The sequence below is a fragment of the Sphaerodactylus townsendi genome, linkage group LG02 (assembly GCF_021028975.2).
Source record: "Sphaerodactylus townsendi isolate TG3544 linkage group LG02, MPM_Stown_v2.3, whole genome shotgun sequence".
In the NCBI taxonomy this organism is placed as follows: domain Eukaryota; kingdom Metazoa; phylum Chordata; class Lepidosauria; order Squamata; family Sphaerodactylidae; genus Sphaerodactylus; species Sphaerodactylus townsendi.
Window position 1 is genome coordinate 58,586,416 of NC_059426.1, and position 25,199 is coordinate 58,611,614.

The window sequence follows — 25,199 nt, forward strand, 5'->3', positions numbered from 1 at the left end:
GGTAGTGACAGGACTTCAGGAGGACTGAAGAAGAGGGGTTCTTACAAACATACAGTATTGATTGCCCTCTTAGCCCTCTCAACTGTTTTTTCCAAAGGAGGCAGGTTTCTAAAGTAATAATGATTCCCGCTCATAAATGCTTGTGATTCACCCCTCCCCCCAACACTCAACAATTGCTCCATCCATGGTTCAACTTACAGTATGTAAAATAAACAAAGCCAATATACTGGCGAATTGTGAACCTGAAATTAGATAAGTAAAACCTAATAATTAGAAGGCAAAACAATTTTATGGCTCTTTAGTCTAGTTCATTGTCTTTGCTTTTTGAGCAGGAATGTTGATCCATACAGTGATATTAGCAGTAGCACATTTTTCCTTCTTTACATAGACAGAACTGTTATATTGTCCAGCATTGAGCATTTGAAGCAGAGGGCTAATTAAAGGATAACAATATAGGAGCAACAGTGGCATAGTGGTTAAGAGCAGGTATACTCTAATCTGGAGGAACCGGGTTTGATTCCCCGCTCTGCTGCCTGAGCTGTGGAGGCTTATCTGGGGAATTCAGATTAGCCTGTGCACTCCCACACATGCCATCTGGGTGACCTTGGGCTAGTCCAGAGTCGGCAACCTTTATCATCCAAAGAGCCATTTGGACCGTTTTCCATGGCCCCGAAGATCTACTGAGCCGGAGAGGCAGCTCCGCATGGAGCCGCCTCCAGTTTGGCCCCTCCACTCACTTTTCCTTCCAGCGTTGGGAGGCAGCGGTGCCAGGCAGGGAAACCCCCTCTGCCTGCTCCGTTGGGCGGAGGGGGGATGGCAGCTGCGGGGATGGCAGCTGCGGGGATGGCGGCTGCTCTGGAGGGACATGCCCACGCTACCCTCCAACCTCCAGGGGTTGGAGGGCAGGGTGGGCATGTCCCTCCAGAGCAGAGCTGGAAGGAGAGGTGAGTGGAGGGGACGCAAAAAGTGATGTCCTCACGCATGGAGCCACCTTGGCCCCTCCACTCACCTTTCCTTCCAGCGCTGCTCTGGAGGGCTGGAGGGACATGCCCACGCTACTCTCCAACCTCCATGCCATGCGGAGCCACAGTATAAGGCTGAAGGAGCTGCATGCGGCTCCGGTGCCACGGGTTGCAGACCCCTAGGCTACTCACAGTTCTTTTGAGCTCTCTCAGCCCCACCCACCTCACAGGGTGTTTGTTGTGAGGGGGGAAGGGAAAGGAGTTTGTTAGCCTCTTTGAATCTCCTATAGGAGAGAAAGGGGGATATAAATCCAACTCTTCTTCTATATCCCATATTGCCCTATCACTGTATTTTGGTCCAAGCTGAGAAGACAGAACCAGGGTACAGAATTCTGGGGCATAGACCATTGTTGGGCTTAGGTTGCCTGGGCAAGCTTCCTTGGGAGAAATAGTAGTAGCATGCCTAGGGGCCCAAATGAGATATAATGAGGAGCCCAAAAGAAATTTTGCTCTTTGAAGGGGTCTTTAGTGGTTGAAATTCACCATGTCCTATGCACACTTGCTTTGAAGAAAGCTGCATTGATCTTATTCTCAATGGAAAAGACAGGGCAAACCACATACAACACAAAATTTGGTTTCTTAAACCTCAACCCAGTTTTCCTGAAATGAATAGTAGTGTCAGGAAGTTGAGTAGAAGAATAATATAGTTGTGGGTGGAGAAGCAGTGTGCTTAATCCTTCAGCTATCAGCTGTTTATCCACTCAGTCTGGCTTCACTAAGTTGCTTTACACCTCATGAGTTCCAGATGCTTATTTACAAAGGTCAGTGGGCAACTAGACCCCTATGGGAACAAAAGCTGCTGTGTGTGGTTCTGAGTAAAAACTAGTCAGATAAAAGGGAGTTGAGCACTTCCTCTTCCTTCACCTCTCAAAACTGCAATATCCTGAGGTTGCTTTTCATTATAAGAAAACAATGACGGTTTAGAATTTATTTCATGTGTAACATAATTTGCTCCTTAATTCCTGAACAAATGTGCACAGGATTGGGATATTAATTACAGATTATTGGTCTCAAATCTGTATGTTAGTATAGAATGAAAATTAACTTTGGAGCTTCTGCTGAATTATGAACTAAAAGAAGAAAATCTGATTAGTTACCACACAAGACAGTGCTGTCTAGACACCAGATTATGTAATCTTCCTACTTTAACCATCTGAATTAGACACTTGAGGAGAAGAAGATTTCTTAAAATTAGTTATCTGAAAAACTGCTCACAGTGTAGCAGCTCATGACTTAACCTCTGGCAGAACACAGAAACTGGCAACAGACAGTTGGATCTTGCGTTGCTCAAATTGAAGATAATTGAACTTTCCTTTGCTTGATTTGGATTTAGGGAGCAGTTACCAGCATTGTTAGAGAATGGGTTTTAAAAATTATTGTTTTGAGATAGTCCTGCATTGACTTGAAAACAAAATTCTGCACATTCAGTTGAAGGGACTGTGAGTGGTGGAGCAAGTACTTGTCATGCAGAACTTCCTAGGTTCAAACCTAGCATCTGTAGTAAAACTATCAGGTTACTGGTGATGTGAAAGCTCTCAGCCAGTTTGAGTAGACAATACTGATTTTGATGGTCTGATTCAGTATAAGACCATCTCAAATGTGTCACCTTGATAGAAAGGTGGGGTAAAAATCTTGGTAATTAAGACATTTTATTTATTATTTAAAACTTTTTTTGATACCTGGACATTAATAGTGCCTCAGGCAGAGCTAATCAAACACCCTCAAAAGGTCATTTTTAAGTTTTCATAAAACTGAGCAAGCATATGGAATCTTCAGAGCCTTGGTGGCCAAGGGCTATACAGTCTCTGAACTTGTCTGACCAATCTCTGTAAAGTTTACCTACCCAAAGAGCTCACAGCTTATACAAAGGCTTTTAAATACTCTTTGTCAGTTGGTCTGGTGCCCTTTATTTCCCCCCCCCCCTCTCTTTTGTCAAAGGTTTTCTTCAGAAATCAAAGTTATATGGGAACTTCCCCTCCCCTCCCCTCCCCTTCATTTAAAGATTAAGGCACTCTGCCGCTTCATATAATTTGACCCTTACTATCAAAGATACTAGTGTTCACATCTGGATGACTTTCTAGTGCTGTCTGAAGCAGATCTCAGTGTGTGAATCTCTTGCGCGTTTGCTAAGCAAGTAAATTCTTCAATGTATGTCAAGGCTGCTGCATACTTGCTTGCCATGCCCTACTGCACAAAACGTTTGTTTTGTTATTTTTCCTTATCTCTGCAAGTGAAGGTTATGTGTTAATCATGCTTTATAAAGTCTAACAACAGTATTTAATAGGCAGACTACTTCGTGTTTTTTTCTGCTGTGACTTTAAATTTTCATCAATAAAGCTATTCACAAATCATCCAAGGAAGCTGGAAACTTTCAAATCAGTTAGTGTAGTATATCTGCATAGCAATAATAGTTACCCAGAATCTTATGTATGAAAACAAAGTTTTTGAAATTGGTACATGTCTTCTACAGCTGCAAGGATATTTTAGTGGCCACTGAGAGCATTTATTGCTGATTTTCAAAAGGACGGCCTTTGTGACCGGAAAACAGTGCCTTTCATCATTTGGCAACATGCCTTTGTCCAAGTCTGTTGGAAAAACTTTTTTTTAAAGGTAGCCAATACAATGTTATCACAAATGCCACTTATAGTTTTCATCATGTTTCTAAACTTACTGAGTGTTCACAACACTGTATAATTCCCTGAGTTAATAGGCCAGTGGAAAGAATATAGGAAATCTTATCTCACATCTCCTGACCATATTTTTCATCTCTTGTTAAATTTAAAAACTTGCTCACAAATAACTTGGGAAATGGGGCAAACTCATCATATGGTTAACACAGCTGAAGGACGTTCTCTTTGCTGAATCTACTAAACTGCTTAAAGAAAGTTCCACACTCAGCTTCCAGCCAGAAAAAAAGCCATTCACACAAACACTTTCTTACACTCCTTTGTGTGGTATTAATTAAGGGCTGCCATATGTTAATTCTTAATACTGGCAGTGTTTTGAGTCACAAAGCAGAAAGCAGGATAGTTATATTAAGAATGAGGATATACGCTTAAGACTACTCAGTCATTTTCTGAAAGTCATGTTTTAAAGTCAACCCTGGCCATTCATGAAGAATGTATTCCTTCAGTTATTCAATATAAATACAAAATTGAATGTATTTCACTCCGTCTTGCTCCATCACTGTTTAGGCTGCTGTCTTTTTAGTAATGAATCAGTTGCAAAAGGAAGAGCAAATACATATGTTTTTCTCTTTTTCCTCCCTTGCGGAGGGAAAAAGTATTATTCTCTAACTTCTGCAGAAGCAGAGAAATTATTATTGTGCTAATAGCTAACGTCAGATCAAATACTGGCTTTGTGCTATGACACGCTGTTCTTTCAAATACTCAGAGTTGAGAAAATGTTCCAATTTGTCATACAACTAGACAAATAATGGTAATTATTCTTTTACCTTCTTTCAGGAGTTGTGTCATGCTGTATGCTTTCTGTATGCATGCAAAATAAGTCTGAAGTTTTCTCCAGCAATATGACTAATGTATAAAAGATGCTTCGTTTTTTTATTTTAAGACATGTTTACTGTTGCAGGGGAGGAGGGAAAATCCTTGCATCTCAGAACTTCTCATTTAATGGGGTCAGGAACAATTTTCCAAAAAATGGGCATCAGCCAGCATGGTGCACTTCATTATGAAAAAAACACATTATAGCCTGATTTATTGCTCATTGTTGTGTAATACAGAGCTAAGTCAGCAGGAAAGATGACTGTTTAGGGAAGAAGCTTATGAAATATTCAAGAAGGTGTTATTACAGTTTTCAGAAGGATCACTGAAACCCCGTTTTAGAACTTCTGGGCTTAGCCCACTTCCTCAGGTCAGGCTTAATCTGTCGACTTGAATTTAGAAGGGGAGCTCATGTATCAGGATAAGGCCATTTTCAAAGGTATGATTAAAATGTTAGAAGGAGGTGGATCGTGCTCATTTCCTTCAACTTAGCCACTTTCCTTTACTATGGCCAATTACACACCCACGACACATTCCACCCTTTGTCAGCAAAACAAAAAGCTGCTTGAAGCGGGGAACAAATTGGTGCATAATGGGCCTATAGCTCATCTCTGCAAGCTGCACCATAATCGTGATGGCCAGTAGCCCAAATGGCAAAATTTGGGGAATGTGAATGTTAGCATGTGAGGTACATAAGAGAAAGCCCCGCAAACTTTGTCCAAATTGTATCTTTTATTTCTGGTGTTATTTTCCACATTTCTGGTTCTGTCTCAAGAGGCTGAACCCAGGTTGCAAAAAGTGCATGAGAAAAGAGTTCTCTTGTGGTTCTGCCTCTACCTTGACAGCTTATAGTACACTATCTTTTTGTGAAATTTATCCTAGAATAAAATGGTTTTTATTGCCCACTTCTTGACCTTTTAACTAAGTGTCAGTATGGTTTACTATAATACGTAGCTGAACACATTTTATACAGTGTCAAAATTATGCACACGGTAAAATAAGTTTTACTCTTGTTGGGCTTGTGAGATTTGGGGGGGGGGGGAGAGGCAACAAGTGAGAAAAAGAAGAAAAAGAAATAGAAACTCTCCATAATCTTTCATATTATGTATATATTATAGCACTGAATCGTTGACTGGTCAAAGTCATATATTGACTTCTGAATTCTGAATTCAACACTGTAGCTCGCATCCTACTGTTCCACTTACTGGTGTAGAAAACCTTCCTCTATTCAAAGACTCTTCCACCAGAAGAAGTCTACTTCCTTTCATAGTCTAGAAAAAGGCTTCACACTTTGCAAAGCAGAGTGGTAGGATACAAACTAGTATACAGAGGTACACAACCATTGCACAGTCATACAAAACAAGCACAGACAAAAGGATTACATCATTATGCCATGATGCCCCTCACACTTTAAAAACCATGTCGAGCAGCTATGGCTTTCCTCATTCTTGCACTAGCATATTGCTGATTAGCGACTCAGATTTTAGCCCTGGTGGCACAATTAGGACCAAAGTAATCTTTTTGATGAGTTAGGTCTAATCTGCCCATCTTTAAATTATCCCCCCCCCCCTCCTTTTCAGCTTGGGAAAATGACATGGAAGCGGCAGCAGCCCCTCCTCCCATAATACTGTCATCCTGAGCTAATTGGGCTCCTGGGGACTTTAGACAGTGAGTTAAGAAAACTGGATAGATCCTCAGCTCTTCTTCCAGCCTTTTCTTTTCTTTTTGGCACTGGCTTATTGTTCTTCCTTATCCAACCTTTAATATCTTTTCCCCTCAGTTATAAAAGCAGCAGCCACTTAGAATGCCTTCTTTTTTGCTGGTATTTGTCTTGTTCACCTAGACTTCTGGAAGCCATGGTTGAGCTGGTTCAGGCTCAGATAAGGCCTCAATTGGATCCTACAGACTTTAATCCAGATAGTGTTGTTACTAGAACACAAGCTCCTTATTAGAGACAGCAACTGTGCAGTTTTGTATCAGCCATTCTGTGAACATTAGCTCCATTAACTCCTCCCCTCCTTTGCATGCCACCCCTCCCTCCCCTCCACCTCCCTCCCCTCCCTTGCATGCCACCCCTCCCCTCCACCTCCCTCCCCTCCCTTGCATGCCACCCCTCCCTCCCCTTCCCCTCCTTCCATTAGGGTGGGTGGGCCATGTCCGAATGCCAGACCCCCTCCCTCCCCTCCCTTGCATGCCACCCCTCCCTCCCTCCCTCCCCTCCCTTACTCCCTTTCCTCTCCCTCTGCTAGGGTGGGTGGGCAATGTCCAGATGCCTGGTCCCCCCAGGGCTCTCCTCACTCCCTCCCCTTCCCTTGCATGCCACCCTCTCCCTCCCTCCCCTCCCTCCGCTAGGGTGAGTGGGCCATGTCCAGATGCCGGCCCCTCCTTCCTCTCCCTTGCATTCCCCCCCCCCAGCTACCTCTGCTGTGGGTGATTTGCTGTGTCCCGTCACCAGGCCTCCCCCCCCTCCCCCCCCTCCCCTTGCATGCCACCCCTCCCTCCCCTCCCTCCCTCCCCTTCCCTTGCGTGCCACCCCTCCCCCTCCCTCTCCTCCAATAGGGTGGGTGGGCCATGTCCAGGTGCTGGGCCCCGTCCCCTCCCTTCCGTTGGTCACCAGAAATATAATTGGACGATCAGTCCTTCAGTCGTGCTTTTTGAGGGAATTTTGCGAAACAGTCCAACCTAGTAGATGGGACAGGCCAAAGGACCCAGTGGGGTGACTGGCATTCCAGATATGACCCAAACTTGATTTATAGCACCTGTTAAATAGTTTGGGCTAGATATTCCTTATAACTGGCTTTCCACCTCAAATATTTTATGGGCATCCTGACAAGAGTAATGCATGTGAAAGTATGCCAGAGGTAATAACAGAAAGCTGAAAGATAATCTGACACCATACATTCTTCTGTCTGTGTTGTAGTACAGTGCCCTCTTGGGGGGGGGGATGCTTTGAAACATTCAGTTGCTTGCATTGGGCATTGGAAACCCTACTCCACTCTGAAACAATTCACCATTTTATTTAGACCATTATTTTTCCTTTTCTCCTTCTTGTGCCTGAAGGCATTAACTTGTCACTCGTCATTAGCTTTGTCTAAAGAACTGCCTTCTGTGAACACGCAACATGTCAATAACACTCAGGCACCAGTGAAGAAAGGTTTAGCATGTGGTGCTTTGACAACTTCAAAGCAAACTGCTGCATTGCTCAGTGAAATGGAAGGGTGACTTTAGGGGGGCGGGGAGGAGCATGCAGGCTTACAAGAGTAAATTAAAAGAGACGTCTTGTCTGCCCAATGGCAACAAAGGGCTCTATATTCATCTTGGAGTTCAAGATAACTTTTCATCTTGAAGTTTAAGATAACTTTTTAATGTAGTGGTACCATATTTGCTTGTATGAGAAAGGAGAGGTGTAAAAGCCTTTGGGCAAAAAGAAATGTAATTGGATGCTCTATGACTTATGACTGCCAATGAGATATTCCAGTTTATAAAGCAAAGACTCCTTGAACAGGAGTCTCAAAAATTGATGACACAAGCAAATAAAGTCTGTTCTCCAATTCACTTGAATATTTTGCCTCGTTTCTCCATCCCTGCCAACTATTTACATCTTCTACATGATCCTAACTTGAGACATGATCGAATCCCCACTACCGTCTTAGCCAGGTTTCAGAACACAAACTAACCAGGTTTGAGGGACGACCTCCCCGGTCGAATCCCCACTACCGTCTTAGCCAGGTTTCAGAACACAAACTAACGGATTCGACCGGGGAGGTCGTCCCTCAAACCTGGTTAGTTTGTGTTCTGAAACCTGGCTAAGACGGTAGTGGGGATTCGACCATGCTGTCACCCTGGCCAGATGCAATGTTCTTCCCTCTATTAGACAATATAATAGAGAGTGCCATCTTTTATCTACTGACAGAACTTGCAGCTGTAATCTTGGCCTCGAGGAAACTGCTCACCATGTTCTCCATCGCTGTCCCCTATATGAATCTGAGCGGGAAAAACTACTCAACCCTCTTATGGCTGGATTAGGCAACGCTGCAGATGTTGCCAAAACACTGTTCCTGCTAGGCAGCAATTCAACTGCCATTCTTGAACCAACTGCCAGATTTCTGTGCACTGTCATTACTGAACGTTTACAAATGTTTATTAGACACAATTTTAACTCAGTGGCTTAATATTTTAGCTTTTATATGCTGCACATCCAAATAGATTTTAAATTAACAACTTCTATTGTATAACTGATATGCCATTAAAAGTTTCATTTCATTTCAAAAAGAAATGCTAGAGTGCCCACATGTGTTGCATATGGCAAAACAAAATGGCAGGCATGTTGTATAAGTATGACATACACCACACTCATGATGGCTACTAGAATCACAAAGGAAGAGTGACACAGAACCACTCTTAAACTGTTTCTCCAAGCTGTAGGATCATTTTTTAAAAAAACGTTTGCTTGCTGTCTGCCTAAACTCATTTCACTTAAGAGTAGGTGTTCTTAAGTAATCGCTGGATTAGTAAAAAAACCCGAAATGTTCTTTTTGTAACAGTTCAAGTTGTTACCATTAGCAACATGATGTATGAAGCAAACATCTATACAATTATACATCACGATGACAAGTTTAACATATTGCTCCTAACTGGCCTTCTGTATTTTTATTCTGTATTTTTAAAAATCGAAATCTCTAATTTTCTCTTCTTTGCATTTCCACTCACCCCATTTTTAAGTGAATTCTTAGAATCTGAATTTGGGCTTTTACAAGCATGGTCTGTGAGACAGATAGGTGAAAACTGGCAGGGGATCTCCTGGAAAATTATGTCTCAACCTCACACACACACACACACCCTTCCTAAGCCTGAATAATTCTGGATGTCTTATTAGAGGACTTGTGCTAAATAGTGTGTAGCTCTGTTTTAGAATACATACTTTTGAGAAAAGGATCATGCAGGAAGATTACTTCATTCAGATGCTCAGCTTGTGCTCAGCATAGGGCTGCCAGGTTCCCCCAGAGAGGGATGGGAGGTAGGATTCCCAGATCCAGTTTGGGAAAGTTCTGGAGATTTGAAGGAGTGCTGGGGAGGACAGAGACCTCAGTGGGGTACAGTACCATAGAGTCTATCTTCCAAAGAAGCCATTTTCTCCAGGGAATTGATCTCTGTAATCTGAAGATAAGACGTAATTCCAGGGGATACCCAGGTCTCACTGGAAGGCTAATTTCAGGGACTCATTGTCTTGGGAGGCTCCTGCTATTCTGTTCCTCAAATATATATTCTCAACAAGTTTAAACAGCTGATCAGTTTCCTGTTCAGCCAAACCACTGATTATGGAGCAAGCTGCAACAAGAGGCAAGTGGGAGTATTCATGGAACACTCACACTGGTTAAATGCTGAACATTTTTAGACCTGGATTTTACTTGTAACCAATCCTTATAAAGTGATCTTGATTATAGATTAAAAATGTACACAGCTTTGCTTGTTCACTTGAATGGGGAACTGCAGTTGTCAGATCTACAGGAAACACTGCAGAGATGTTCTTCAGCCTGTCATTTGGATACTGGAACTTGTCCAGAAACTGGATAGGATGAACAGTTGAGTTCTGAGGGGGCAGATAGAAGGAGAGGAGAGGACGTGAGGCACAGACCAGGCAGGAAGAAGGAAAAAATACCGGTAGTTATGAATACTTGGGGATTATAGGTGACCTGCAACTTCTGTTTCTAAGGTTTTCATTTTTGAACACAAAATGAGGCTACCATTCAGTTCTTTTACTCTGTGCTTTTAGACTTCTGCTGAGGTTTTAATATCTGCAACATGGATATGAACTTGAGAATAGTGAGAGGTTTTGAAGGTTCTCACCCCAGCCCAGTTAGATAGAAACAAGTATGACTACCTCTAGCAAAGCTGTATTTTTCAGATGTATTCCTTAATATCTTGCAGTGGTGCCTGTAGAGTTTCAAATTGTATCTCACCTTGAGAAATAAACTGGAGTTTTAGAAACTAGGCCACTTATAATCAATCAGGATTGATGGGATATCAATGTTAATGTTCCATGTGAATTAAACTATGTGTGACTTTTCATGTCAAAATTACTTCCTTGACTCTTAAATCACATACATTTTTCAAGAATGGATTTTCAGCGCCTCCTAATAGTCATCTAATCCATGTGGATTTTTTCCCCTCCCTTCTGAGACCTGTGCACTCATTCCCAGTAATTTACATTCAATTTATTTTAGTGAGGTTTGATGTGTGTTATGATGGAAGTGCCAATGTTCTAAAGATTAAATTGATTTCCTTTCTTTCTCTTTCCATTTCTCCTTGTTTCCAGAAACAGTATTGCTGCCTCAGCAGTATGTGCCTTCAATCTCAGTGCTATTACGCAAGCCTTTAATGGGCCTTTCCGATATCAAGAAAATCCAAGATCCGCATGGCTGCCAACAATCAACCCCATCTCCAATTTCCAGGTATTTTATTAACACGGCAGCTTTCATGGATAGGCCATTTTGTTTCCTCTTTGATAGTACCATTGAAGATAGCCAGCCTGGTACAATGGCTGCATTGTTAGACATAAGGCCTCAAATCCCCACTCACTGGGTGGCCTGAAGGAACTCATTGCTGTCTCTAAGCTTAATGTGACTCAAAGAGCTGTGGATTAGCTGAACTGACTCCTTGTTGACCTGTCATTGCCCACTCTCATTTTTTTCCTTTTACCATCCTGTGACCATTTTATAGTTGCTTCTGAGGCTCCAGTTCTATGTTACCTTAGTGAAATTAATGTTTCCAATTTTATCAATGTAATGTACTGTATGTAATATGGACAACAGGTTGGGAGGGGAGACATGATTTATTTAAAATATTTCCTTCCTGCATTCTCATTAAAATGTTTCTGAGGCAGCTTACAGTGTTTATTAAAACAATAAAATGAAAAAGATGGTTTGCAAATTTAATAAAATGAATAAGGGGTTTGCAAATTCAGAATAATGTTATATGATACACATGACACAAAAGAGAAAGAGGACAAAATTCAAAGAGGAAAACCAACAAATTCCTACAGTAATTCCTACAGTAATTCCTCTGGAACCAGCAGAGAGGAGTAGCAGCAGAAGAGACTTGGCCAGGAAGAGCAGAGTGACCTGCTGGTGTTCATTTTGGAGGGCTTTTCTCAAAGCCACAGCTTTTAAAACAGTGTTATTTTAACAGGGGTTATCTCTTTTTCTCCTTGTAAGGCTGCTGAATCTGGAAGGTGGGGCTTAACAGGGGTTAACAGAGTTCATCTCTTGTTCCTCTTTGTCCTAAGAGGTGGGGCTTTTGTCCTGAGAGGTGGGGCTTTAACTCAGTCTCTGTATTAACGCAGCGGCGCGCGGCAGTACGGCTGGCTGCCAACAATTTTAATTTAATTTTTTTAAAAAAATTAATAAGGACATATTTGACAGATAGTACATGCAGATAGCTCCAGGGGGGCAGTGACTAAAAGCTTAATATCTAAATATCTAAACAAATCAGCTATGAAGGCAGAAAGCCAGCAGGGGGATGGGGGCTTTCCAGTGTTTTGCTCTGAGTGTCACATGTATGATTATCTGCCACTAGGACAGAAGTCGTGGGTGTGCCCTCGCTGCAATGAGCTCCTGGCACTCAAGGAACGTGTGTGTTCTCTTGAAGCCAAGGTGGCAGACCTGGAGAAGCTGAAAGAGGCAGAGAGGGTGACAGACGAGGCTTTCAGGGACCTAACAGCCGGGTCCCACTCCCAAGGTGACATCTCTTCAGATGTCATGGAGAATGAAGGCCTTGGGGACGGGGGGTGCCAGTCTGAGGTGGTGGAAGATGCTCCCTTAGATGGGACCCCTTCCTTAGCTGGCGATCAGATATCCTCTCGTACTGAGGATACCCCTCGGGGAGCTGGGGGCTCCTTGTAGTGGGTGATTCGATCATTAAGAATATAGAGAGTTGGGTTTGTGAGAGGCGTGATGACCGCATGGTGATTTGCCTGCTTGGTGCGAAGGTTGCGGATGTCACGCTTCGTCTAGATAGGCTGTTAGACAGTGCTGGGGTGGAGTCAGCAGTTGTGGTCCACATTGGCACCAACGATATTGGGAAATGTAGCCGGGAGGTTCTGGAAGCTAAATTTAGGCTGCTAGGAAACAGGTTGAAGTCCAGGACCTCCAAGGTGGCATTCTCAGAAATGCTACCGTTCCATCGCCGCAGGGCGAGCTAGGCAAGCGGAGATACAGGGTCTCAATGCGTGGATTAGAAGGTGGTGTGTAAGGCAGAGGGTTTGCAGATTTGTCAGGAACTGGGGAACCTTTTGGGACAAGGTAGGCCTGTACAAAGCGGGGCCGAGGCTTCATCTTAACCAAAGAGGAACCAGGCTGCTGGCATACCAACATTAAAAAAGGTGGCAGAACAAGCTTTTAAACTGGATCACTGGGGAAAGCCCGACAGAGAGCTGAGGTGAGCTTCGGGTTCGAATACAGTATCTATGGGGATGCAGACAGAGAGAGGAGGTTTTTCTAAATCAACCACACATACAAGCTTGAGGAACATAGCAATGTGTACATGTGACAAGGGATAGTGTCTGCAAAGGACTTGAGGGTAAAAGCACATGTAGAATCCCAGTGGTTAAGGACAGAGACAGGGGGGTATACAGAGTGTCTCTATGCTAATAAAGTAGAAGCATTACGACCTAAAATGGGGGGAGCTAGAATACAGAGTTTTGAAGGAGGACTTTTGATATTGTTGGCATTACAGAGACATTACGGTGGAATGAGCAGAACCAGTGGGATGCTGTTATATACCCCAGGAGCTACAGGTGGCCTCTATAGGAAAGGATAGGACAGAGGCGCATTGGGGGTGGAGTTGCCCTTTACATCCAAAGAGAGCACTAGTATATCACATAAAATAGACAATGCAAGGGAGCTGGTTCCCCTACAGAATCACTGTGGATATCAATAACAGGTGTGAAAGGACAGTTTAATACAGGAATATATTATCGTCCCTGACCAAAAGTGCACAAAGAGGATTCTGAGATGGAAAAAGAAATTAGAGGCCAACAAGAAACAAAAAATGTAGTGGTAATGGGTGAGTTTTAACTATCCCCATATAAACTGGAAAAATGCATGTTCAGGTCATAGTAAGGAGAGAGCATTCCTGGATATGCTAAAATGACTGTGGTGGGTAGAGCAGATGGTTGTGGAACCCAACCAGGGAGAGGTGATCCTAGAATCTAATTCTATGTGGGACCCAGGACCTGGTGCAGGGAGAGTCAGTGTTGTTGAGCCGATAGGGAACAGCGACCACAATGCTGTCAGATTCAGTATCTCAGCATGCGAACAAGTGGCAACTACTAATGTAGATTACATTTGCCTTCAGAAAGGGAAATTTCTCAAAGATGAGGGGGGATAGTGCTTGAGGAAGCTGAAAAGGGAAAATCAAAGAGAGTCAAAACTATCCAGGGATGCTTGGAGGTTATTTAAAAACACAGATAATAAAAGCTCAGCTGGAATGTGTTCCACAGGTTAGGAAAAAGGCAGCACCCAAGTCCAAAAGAAAGCCACCATGGTTAACAAGAGAGGTGGAGGAAATTATCAGAAAAAAGAAAATGTCTTTTTAGAAAATGGAAGTCCAGTTTGGCTGATAGAAAGAATATGAGAGGAATCACAAATGGTGGCAAAAGAGAAGCAAGTTAGCTGTAAAGGGGAGGCAAAAAAGGATTATGAGGGAGCGATGGCTATGAACATCAAGACCAGCAACAAAACAGTTCTTCAAGTACATCAAAAAAGCAGGAAGCCAGCAAGAGAAGTGGTAGGCCCCAAGTTAGATGACAAAGGAGGAAACAAAGGGTGTGCTAAAAAAAAGATGGCTTAGGGAGATTGCAGAGAAGCTGAGATGAATTCTTTGCATCTGTCTTCGACTCCAAAGAGGAGGTGAGGAACATTCCTGCACACCTGAACCAAGCTTCTTAGGAAAGGCGAATCCGAGGAACTAAGCGAAGATAGTGGTAGACAGAGGGGAAGAAGTTCTGGCAGCGGCCATTGATAAGCTAAATGTTACCAAATCCCTGGCATCCAGATTGCATTCACCCAAGAGTTCTTAAAGAGCTCAAGCATGAAATTGCTGATCTTCTCACTTTAATATGCAACGTATCCCTGAAATCAGGCTCTATCCCTGAAGACTGGAAGATGGCCAATGTCACACCAATCTTTAAGAAAGGATCTAGGGGGGATCTGGGAAATTACAGGCCAGTCAGTTTGACATCTGTTCCTGGTAAAATTAGTAGAATCTATCATTAAAGATAAGAATTATTAAACAACGATGTAGAAAGAAAGCAAAGACCTGCTGAGAAAAGAGTCAGCATGGCTTTTGCAAGAGAGCAAATCCTGGTCTTACAAACTTACATAGAGTTCTTTGAGGGGTAATGTAAAGCAGACATGTGGACAGGGAGTGAACAGGTGGACATTGGTTCTACTTGGATTTCCAAAAGGCTTTTGACAAAGTTCCTCACCGAGAGACTGTTGAAGAAAACTCAGCAATGAAAGGAATAAGAGGGAAGTCCTCCTATGGATTAAAAAGCTTAGGTTGAGAAAACAGGAAACAAAGAGTGGGTGTAAATGGGAAGTTCTCAAGCAATGGAGAGATGTCGGGAGTAGGTGTCCCCCAAGGATCCGTTTTGGGACCAGTGCTCTTTAACCTATTCATAAATGACCTGGAAGTAGGGGTGGGTAGCGTGGTGGGCAAGTTTGCAGATGATACCAAATTATGTAGGGTGGTGAGAACCACAAAGGATTGCGAAGAGCTCCAAGCGGACCTTGATAGATTAGGTGAGTGGGCTAAGAAATGGCAAATGCAGTTCAATGTAGCAAAATGTAAAGTGACAGGGGTCAGTGCTATCAGTCACAGACCAGGAAAGGGATTTAGGCGTCTTAGTTGATAGTTCCATGGGAATGTCAACTCAATGCATGGCAGCTGTGAAAAAGGCAAACTCTATGCTGGGGATCATTAGAAAAGGAATTGATAATAAAACTGCAAAGATTGTCATGCCCTTATATAAAGCAGTGGTGCGACCGCACTTGGAGTACTGTGTCCAGTTCTGGTCGCTGCATCTCAAAAGGATATTGAGGAGATAGAAAAAGTGCAGAGAAGGGCAACAAGGATGATTGAGGGACTGGAGCACCTTCCCTATGAGGAGAGGCTGCAGCGTTTGGGACTCTTTAGTTTGGAGAGGAGGTGGCTGAGGGGGGATATGATTGAAGTCTACAAAATTATGCATGGGGTAGAAAATGTTGACAGAGAGACATTTTTCTCTCTTTCTCACAATACTAGAACCAGGGGGCATTCATTGAAAATGCTGGGGGGAAGAATTAGGACTAATAAAAGGAAACACTTCTTCACGCAACGTGTGATTGGTGTTTGGAATATGCTGCCACAGGAGGTGGTGATGGCCACAAACCTTTATAGCTTTAAAAGGGGCTTGGACAGATTTATGGAGGAGAAGTCGATTTATGGCTACCAATCTTGATCCTCTTTGATCTTAGATTGCAAATGCCTTAACAGACCAGGTGATCGGGAGCAACAGCCGCAGAAGGCCATTGCGTTCACATCCTACATGTGAGCTCCCAAAGGCACCTGGTGGGCCACTGCGAGTAGCAGAGAGCTGGACTAGATGGACTTTGGTCTGATCCAGCTGGCTTGTTCTTATGTTCTTATGTTCTTTGACGGTCCTCAGCATGGGAGTTGTCTTCTTTCTGTTGCTTAATTCTCAGCAGAGAAAGCATACATGTTAATCTCTGTTATTTGGACCAAATGGTTTGATTTTCAGCGACACAACAGCTGCAGCATCTCAATTCAGTTTAAATCTGAGTATCTGATACTGTGATCCCTTTTCCCCCAGAAAAATGGATCAAGAGTTTCTTGGAAGATCCAGGAAGGAGCATTTGCTAGAATCATGTTAAGCTTATGATTAATTTCTTTATACTGAAAGAGCTAATGGCGGGTGAATTGCCATTTTCTCTAGAATGAATGCCTGCATGGTGTAGTGCTTTAGAGCAGGTGGATTCTAATCTGGAGAACCAGGTTTGATTCCCCACTGCTCCACTTGAGTGGCAGAGGCTTATCAGGTGAACCAGATGTGTTTCCCCACTCCTACATTCCTGCTAGGTAACCTTGGGCCTGTCACAGTTCTTCAGAACTCTCTCAGCCCCACCTACTCACAAGGTGTCTGTTGTGGGTAGAGGAAGGGAAAGGAGCTTGAAAGCCGCCTTGAGTCTCCTTACAGGAGAGAAAGGTGGGGTATAAATTCAAACTCCTCCCCCTCCTTCTTCTTCACCACAACAAAAGGAATGTTTATGGCTTAGCATCATTTTGAAACAATCTTGATTATATTTTCCTCATCTTCAGTAAAAACAGATGTATGCCATTCAGTAAAATTCTCTAGAATCCATATCTACACATTAGGTGCCCTCCAGACTGGCACGCAGTAGAGGCTTTTTATTTTGTGTGTTCTCAGCTCATTCATCCATCAGAGATATTTGCAACAGCCAAGACTGATTCTTGGCGAGAAAAGAAAAAACAAAGAAAAACACCCAGGTTGCAAAAATACCTACATACCTATAGAGGTAGTGTGGGTAGTGTGGGAAGATTACATATCCAAGATGAAAGTTCTTTAAAAGAAAAGGGAGCATGTGGAGAGTGACAGGAAGATTGCCAAAAAGAGAAAGAGAAATTAGAACATTTTTTTCAAGTCAAAAGAACCAGAGGTCAATGAAGGGCTTTCAGAGATGACAAAGATAATTTAGTAACTGGGAAGAAACTATTGGGAGGGGGAAATCATCAGTTTGTTGTTTTGATGATGTTGTAATATCAGAAAGAAGGAAAGAGGAATTAACACAGATAATTGGTTGATAATAGTTAGTTGTTGTAGATGGATACTAGGGATATGTACCAATTTCAAAATATGGGTTTGAAATTGTGTTTCTTCTTTTAATAATTCACAGTTTCTGACTATTTGGAAGTCAATTGGAAACAGCCATTTTCCACTAAAAACAAGGGCGATCACTTTTTTAAAGGTTCCCTCACCCTCCTGATCTTTTTCAAGTGCCTGGGTAAGGCCCAAATAACTGAGCATATGAGGCATTTGGATGGCAACTGTGCGGCAGAATGGTAGATTTTGAGGATGGTTCTCTGTAATAAAGGGCTTATTGCCCTCTTCATTCTCTTCCTAGAACGCATTAAGTTTCCACAAAGGGATGAATAGCAGCCCCCCCCCTATTGATCAGAAAAATGGGGAGGGTTAAGCTCCCCTCTCTTGGCATGCTGCAGTCCTGATCCAAATCAGGCTGCTACACTCCTGGGAAGCACAAAACTCACAGAACATGTGTGTGCATTGACCCAACCTGGGTATGGACAGAGGAAAAATGTAATAGTAAACCTTCAGTAATGGGTGCAAGTGGTGATCTAGGAGCTGCCCTCTTATGGCAGGCACTTCCATGATGTCCAAACATTCACGCTGCTGACACACAAGTGCTCTCTCACAAAATTCACAACATCAGCAACAGCGGAACACAGAAAAAAATTCTCTTATGTGCACACACACATACACATGCATTAAATTTCACTGTTAACTACCATCTGATCTTTGAATCTACTAATTCTAAATCTTATTTCTAAATATTGGGTGAATATGAACACTAAGGGGTAAAGTCACTGTCCAGTAACAGATGAACTGACTCCGGTGTAACACTATGCAAAATGCAAATCCAAATGATCAGAATTAATATCTATATAAAGGGTATGTAAGAGAAATTTTTTTAAAAAATAGCCTACTGTAATATATTTTCAGCACAGGAAGTCAAAACCTATGTGTAATCAGGAATACTCTCTTTCTGTCACATTTGTATCCAACTTGGGGATGATTTAAGGGTAACATAGATAGTTCTCTCCTCCTGCATTTTATGGACCCAACCTGTGAGGTTAGCCTGAGAGAGAGTGAAAAGTATGGATTTGAGCCTAGGTCTCGCTACTCCTAGCCTAGCACATTAACTAGTACTCCAAACATGTGCTAAGTAACTACTAATTAACAGTCAAGAGTTCAATTTAGTATATTAAAAAAACTGGTTTTGATGTTGTGTCTTCAATCTTTAGTGTGGAACGATGAATGATGATAGCCCCAATGAAAACTTGACAGAAAGGATCTTACAGGATGCCCAGCGCTTGTTCCTGATGAATGATGTGGTGCAGCCTGTCTCTGTGGATCCGTATGTCACTCAGGACAACATCCGTTTTTCTAAGCTCGTTGTTGACATTGTTCAGGGCAAGGACGTTCTTTACCATGTGATGTACATCGGGACAGGTGCGTGCCTTTCACACCCAGGGACCTTCTGTCATCTCATTTGTGAGTTTATTAAACAATGATTGAGGTCATTCCTTAGTGCCTTACAGAGTCCAAATTCATCCATTACTAACAATAGGGTGGAAGTGAATGATCATTTTGAAAGTGTAGGCAGCTGCTGAAATTGTGTAAAGAAGTAAAAGAGATTTTTTGTTTTGGTACGTGTAACCTAATCACAACAAAGGGCTTACACTCTTAATAGTGCAATCCTTAGCAAAGTTAAACCCATTGGCTCCAATGGATTTAGAAGGCTGCAACTCTGTTTAGGATTGCACTGTAAGGCACTTCCTCTAAGGTAATATCCTTTCTACTAACTCCATTGTCCTTTTTTGGCCTGATAAACATATGGAAGTAAAATTTGTAGGTAAAACAGTATGTCTTTCTTGCAGAGCTTATTCCAGGGATTGAATATATAATACATATTGCAAATCAGGATTCTTTGTTCATTACTTCTGTGCTTCAGGATAGCTGTTGAGGTTCTTTAATTTCTAGGCTCTCTATTTTTTCATTTATTTCATTTCTCAACAAATGAGTGCCACATCTGCAGAAGCTTAAGGATAGGCATCAAATGGTGAGCACAGTTAGCCCCAGAATGATAGGCATTTTTTGCACAGACCATATATCCTGGGATAAGGAGGTGAAACACCCCGGTTTGGTCATGACTTCCACATGACTTCCGGGTCTAACTCAGGCCCAGCCTGCGAGATTTCCCTTATCCCACGGCTTTCAAAAAATGATAAATTGGCGGTTCTTAAAAAAAACCCACTCCACTCCCACTCTTATGCAAACATCACGGGAGGCAGACCAGTTTATTTTTCCCGTCCCGGCGCCTGCAGCCAATCAGAACATTGGAAAAATGGGACAGTTTGCCCTATAATGATGATGATGATGATGATGATGATGATGATGATGATGATGATGATGATGATGATGATGATGATGATGTGCAGCAACATTGGCAAGGAAAAATGAAAGTAAACCAGGTGCTGTGCGTAATCACCTTGAGTTCTTTCTCCTGGCCTGAACGCACTGACGGGCTGCTGTGCAGAGGGTGAAACCGAGATAGAAACATCCTGGTATGTATGATCTCGGTTTTCCCCTGGGATATTTTGTCCATCCAGAAAATGCCATAGTCACAGTGGTTTGTCAAGCTGGGATATCTCCCAACTCCCCTATACCCATCAGCAGAAATTTCCTAGTTCTTCTGAAATTTGCTTCTTCTGATTTATACATTGATGAGGTACATTGGTGAGGTACAGGGACAACTGGTTAACCCTCCCCACCCCTGCCAGAAGGTCATATATAGTAAAATGGAATATTTACTCAGCTCCCTTTTTCTCTTCAGATTTGCTCAAACTGTATGATCACTTCAGAGTTTTTGAAGTAAATCACATCAGAACTAGGGATGGGAATTCTTCTCCCATACAAAGTTTAAATTCCCTTCCTGGCCAAAGAATGGTCCCTGTTTGATGCACTCTCTCTCACTCAGCTACCTCTGTTCTACGCACATAAAGTTCAGGAGAAGAGCTAGCTCTGTTTTTAGAACCTGGGATAAATTCTTGTTTCCCTAGAAGTTTATTCCACTCTTTGGCTGAAGTTGGGTCCTTTTCCCCCAAATACTCTTTCCCTTCCACCACCACAAGTCTATACACAGACACTAAACACATCTGAACCCTTTAACTCCAAGAATTGTTCTCTCAATAATTATGTCAGCAACTCTGAGTGCCAAAATCTGTCCACTCCCAGCATGTTATTCCCATTCATTTGCTCAGTGAGGAATTAACCCTTCACAGTCAAGTTTTTCTGCCTCTCCATGCTCCTAGCTTTGAAATAGCATTATACAGAATGGAAAATTTTTATATGTTATTTTCCTTAGGTTTGTCATATACCCTAACTAGAATTCTTATGGGAACACATGCAAGAGGCAGCTACTGTGAAGGACCAATTCTTCCTCTGAGAATTCAGCTTAAGTAACAATGGTAGGAATAGGAAGGTAAATGATGACTGGATGGCTGTCTAAAATCTGGTGGGTCATTTAGCTTCTTTCTACTTCACTGCACCTTATTGGTGAAATGGGAATATTTCCTGCCAGGGTAAGCATCTGCTGCCAGCAGTGTTCATAAGCACATATACACTTTCATCAAGAGAGCTAAACAGGTTTTAAGTTTGAGATATGAAACACTATCTCAGAGTTTCTGGTTCAGCCAGGAATGGAAAACATATTGCAAGGGACTGCATTATCAAATTTTCTAAGTTACTAATTATATGCATTTTCTAAATTATTCATTTATATACAGTTATCCTATTGGGATTTCTCATACCCCAAATTCAAGTCATACACTGAAACTTCAGTACTGTTTCCCCCTTTTTCTGAGCTCGTGTGTATTTAAGGTCATTCTGTGTATCTATCATCAAGAGTTGGCATGGTTGGGAATCTACCAAAGTCCACAACCTGGAAAGACCATGTTAATGACAGTTGTTCCATCTCCTGAAGGGAGGACTAATGTGCAGAAATTGAGGAAACAGAACTATGATCCTCTTCTTCAAGAGCCCTTCCTACTGAAAAACTGGGAAATCCTTCCCATTGTCCCATGTCCCACTGAGAGGAGCCAGAGGCGTAACAAGGGGGGAAAGTGCCTGGTGCACTGGTGTGTCCACTGCCCCGCCCCAGAACACCTCCGCCACGCCACACCCCCACAGAGGCACGCACCCGGTGCATCATGTCCACCCCTATCCCCTTTAGAGCTACGCCTCTGGGAGGAGCACTGCAGGGGACATAATGTGACTGTTCTTATATGCCTGATATCATCCATTCCAACAGGAAATGGGATTGTTTGATGAAATTGCCTGGTGTGTTGCAAGGAGCAGCAGTGGCATAGGAGGTTAAGAGCTCATGTATCTAATCTGGAGGAACCGGGTTTGATTCCCAGCCCTGCCACCTGAGCTGTGGAGGCTTATCTGGGGAATTCAGATTAGCCTGTACACTCCCACACATGCCAGCTGGGTGACCTTGGGCTAGTTGCAGCTTCTCAGAGCTCTCTCAGCCCCACCTACCTCACAGGGTGTTTGTTGTGAGGGTGGAAGGGCAAGGAGATTGTAAGCCCATTTGAGTCTCCTGCAGGAGAGAAAGGGGGGATATAAATCCAAACTCTTCTTCTTCTTCGGCAACCCATGTTAAGTGTTACAAATAATAGCTTTTACATACATGATAGAAACTAATTATTTTATTAATGTCTGAACCCCTGCAGTTTTCTAACATAATAATTTCTTCATATTTTGTGAATGAGTTGATCTTACTATAAGATATATGGCCTTCCTAAGTGTTAGTATAATTAATCCCATGAAAGTGGAGTAATCTCCTTACTCAGAACTTATCATTGACCAAATTGAGTTTTTAATTTATCTACCTTTTACCACTTTGAATATATTAGTTCTAATAATATTTCCAGTAATGTAGCAGCTCCCAAGTGAACAGCTTTTACATCAGAAATGTTACCTTTTTTATTTATTAAGGCAGTAATCCTAACCAGTCCGGTACCTATTTAAAAGAACTCTGAGAATTGCAGTTCTGGCAAAGAGTTATTTGATAAATAGTCACAGTCCACCTCATCCAAGATGCATGAAAAGGGCATGCTACTTGTTAGCAGATTCATTGGTTTACACCTTGTCCTATTGCACTCTGTATTTACGATATGATTTGAACAGTTAGATTTGCAAGGAAGTTGGGTTTACAACTGAAGATTTGCTACGCTGGTTTTTCTTTTTTGCACCTTTTTTACTGTGCTGTTAAAAGGGGGGCAGCAGTATATGGGATGCGGTTAATTCTCACTCCTCCTGCTGGATGATAAACTGAACCAACATCTTGGAGATTTACTTGCCCCTTGTCTCTTGTCTCGCTAGAGCATGGCACCATTTTGAAGGCGCTTTCCACCACTAACAAGAGCCTGCGGAGCTGTTACTTAGAGGAAATGCAGATTCTTCCCACCAGCCAAAAGGAGCCAATCCAGAGCCTGCAGATTCTGCACAGTGACAGATCACTGTTTGTGGGCTTGAATAATGGAGTGCTAAAAATTCCTCTGGAGAGGTGTTCAATGTACAGAACAGAAGGGTGAGTAAATTTATGGCTCTGATATATTCCATGTCAGCTCGAAAGAAAAAGCACCGGGGAAACATATTGTAGTCTGATTCATTTTAGAATACCTTTCTTCATCATTCTAAGACAGGAAGAAGACACCGATGTGCACAGATAGCCTGTGGAAACAAAGATAACAATTTGAAGGTAGTTGTCTATTGTACATGCTCATTAATCCTAGGTGGAGATCAACCCCATGTTAAACAAGGAATATTTTATAATATTCATTTTATTTTTTTCTGGTTCTTGTTAGCAGTGCATCTGAATTAATGATATTGTTCTTTTGTACATTTTGCATGCAATTCTGACCAGAAATATTTGGTTTGGATGGTCTCAAAAAACTTATAGCCTCTTTGCTAGTAAGGGTCAAGACCAGTGGGCACCGCCTCATATACAGCTGAATGAGCTTGTATTTGATGCTTTTTTCATATTCTGTGGAACTGCTTTGGCTTTACAAACACTGCCCGCTCCATGATATTTACCAGAAATAAATAACCTGAATAGCAGTCAGGACACTGGAAATGACAAGATTTGGAAGAAATACATTTCTGGGTTGTCCTTATTTATTTGTTATATATTCCACTTTTCTCCACATTGGAGACCCAAAGTGGCTTACAACATCATTCTCCCTTCTTCCTCCATTTTATTCTCACAACAGCCCTGTGAAGTAGGTTAAGCTAAGAATATGAACTGTCTGAACTCAGCCAGCAAGTCTCCATGGCAGAAAGGGAGTCTGAACCTGGGTCCCCCAAGCAGAATCTGACACTAACCACTTCTATACTCTGGCCCCTCTTGTGATATCCGTCTGGACTGTTTGTGTCTATCAGTCTTAATGATCTCAAAAAAAGTATGAACAAGGCCTGATTCTTAAATGAAGAATACACACATCACTCACTGCTTGAATTACGTGCACATCTGGACACTTGCATTCTACTCTTGACTTTGTGTATGTGTGATGGAATGCACAAGCTTATGTTGAGGATGCACAGCACATTTGTATGTAATAAACACTGCATGAAAAGCAGTTTCTTTGTTTGTGTTCTATAGTGACAGAGGAGCAGTTATGATTTGGGATTCCATCAGGATTTTATAACTGTTCAGCGAGTGAGTTTCCATTTTCTAGTCCAGGGAATTTGCGGCCGAAATTAGGACCAGCACTTTATCAGTTTCACCAGCACACACTGGCCATGCTGGTAGGGGCTGATGGGAATTGTAGTTCCTGAACATCTGGAGAGCCGCAGGTTCCCTACCCCTGTTCTAGTCCCTTATATATCCTCTGCTAGTATTGTTTCTGTATGGGCAAATGTAGTGTGCCCATGATCATGACAACAAGCACAGTACGGCCTGTGTGACAGTGCCCTCCCCACCTTGGCTGCCAGCATCTCCCTAGTCCACAGTCCTTTAGATTCAGAACAGCCGCACCAGCTTAGGTGTCTGGGATTTTTTAAAATTGCTTTTTGAAGCCAATTGTTCATTCCCAGCAGAGGTGATGCCTGGGAAAGTTCCCGTTTATATTGTCAGCTCTAAGATGGAAAGGAAAAAACAATGTTTTGTTTTCAATTTTTATTCTTGACTGCAGTCCCTGCCATCCAAGAGCCCTGAGGACAAAAGGTTTGCATGTCTTAGATGACCTTCCTGTGGAGAACTTGCAAAATGTTGACAAGCTTTGAATTTGCACCAAGCTTCTGGAGATGAATGGTGTTATGTTTTTCTAGCAAGTCAAAGTGGGTGTTGGGCAGACAGTGTTAATGGCTTTATGCTGTGTTTGGGCAGTTAAACTTTCTATTTGTCATCCTGCAGAGAGGAGGTTTTTTTATCTTTCAGGTGTAGGTAGGCCTGTTTGAACTTCATGTGAATTCATCTTATCGGTTCCAAATGCCCCTTGATTTCTCAGAGGGTGTGTGTGAGGGAAGAGTATATATTTTTCCATTTGGCTGAAATGCAAGATTTCCTTGACCTACAAATGTGCTAGAAATACACTGGCCATTATATGGCATCTCTTTCTTTTATCCTATTTAGAAATATTAAAATGCTGCATGGAATTGTGTGGTTATATGCAGAATTATTATATGGTACAGGGATATGTGGCCAGATATGAAATTCTGCTTCTAGAACCATTGCTTCTAGAAATTTTTCCACATATAAAAGAACTTATACCAACTTCCTTTTAATATTTG

The 25,199-nt window shown here is 42.3% G+C and overlaps 1 protein-coding gene across 1 annotated transcript in view; it reads left to right on the forward strand.

Annotated features, from left to right (window-relative positions):
* Positions 1 to 25,199, forward strand: part of SEMA5B (semaphorin 5B) — a 506,709-nt gene that overhangs the window by 362,287 nt on the left and 119,223 nt on the right. Inside the window, exons 10-12 of the mRNA XM_048484504.1 lie at positions 10,839 to 10,974; positions 18,644 to 18,851; positions 22,791 to 22,998. Of these exons, the coding sequence (XP_048340461.1) occupies positions 10,839 to 10,974; positions 18,644 to 18,851; positions 22,791 to 22,998 (552 nt within the window). The remainder of the gene's footprint in view (positions 1 to 10,838; positions 10,975 to 18,643; positions 18,852 to 22,790; positions 22,999 to 25,199) is intronic.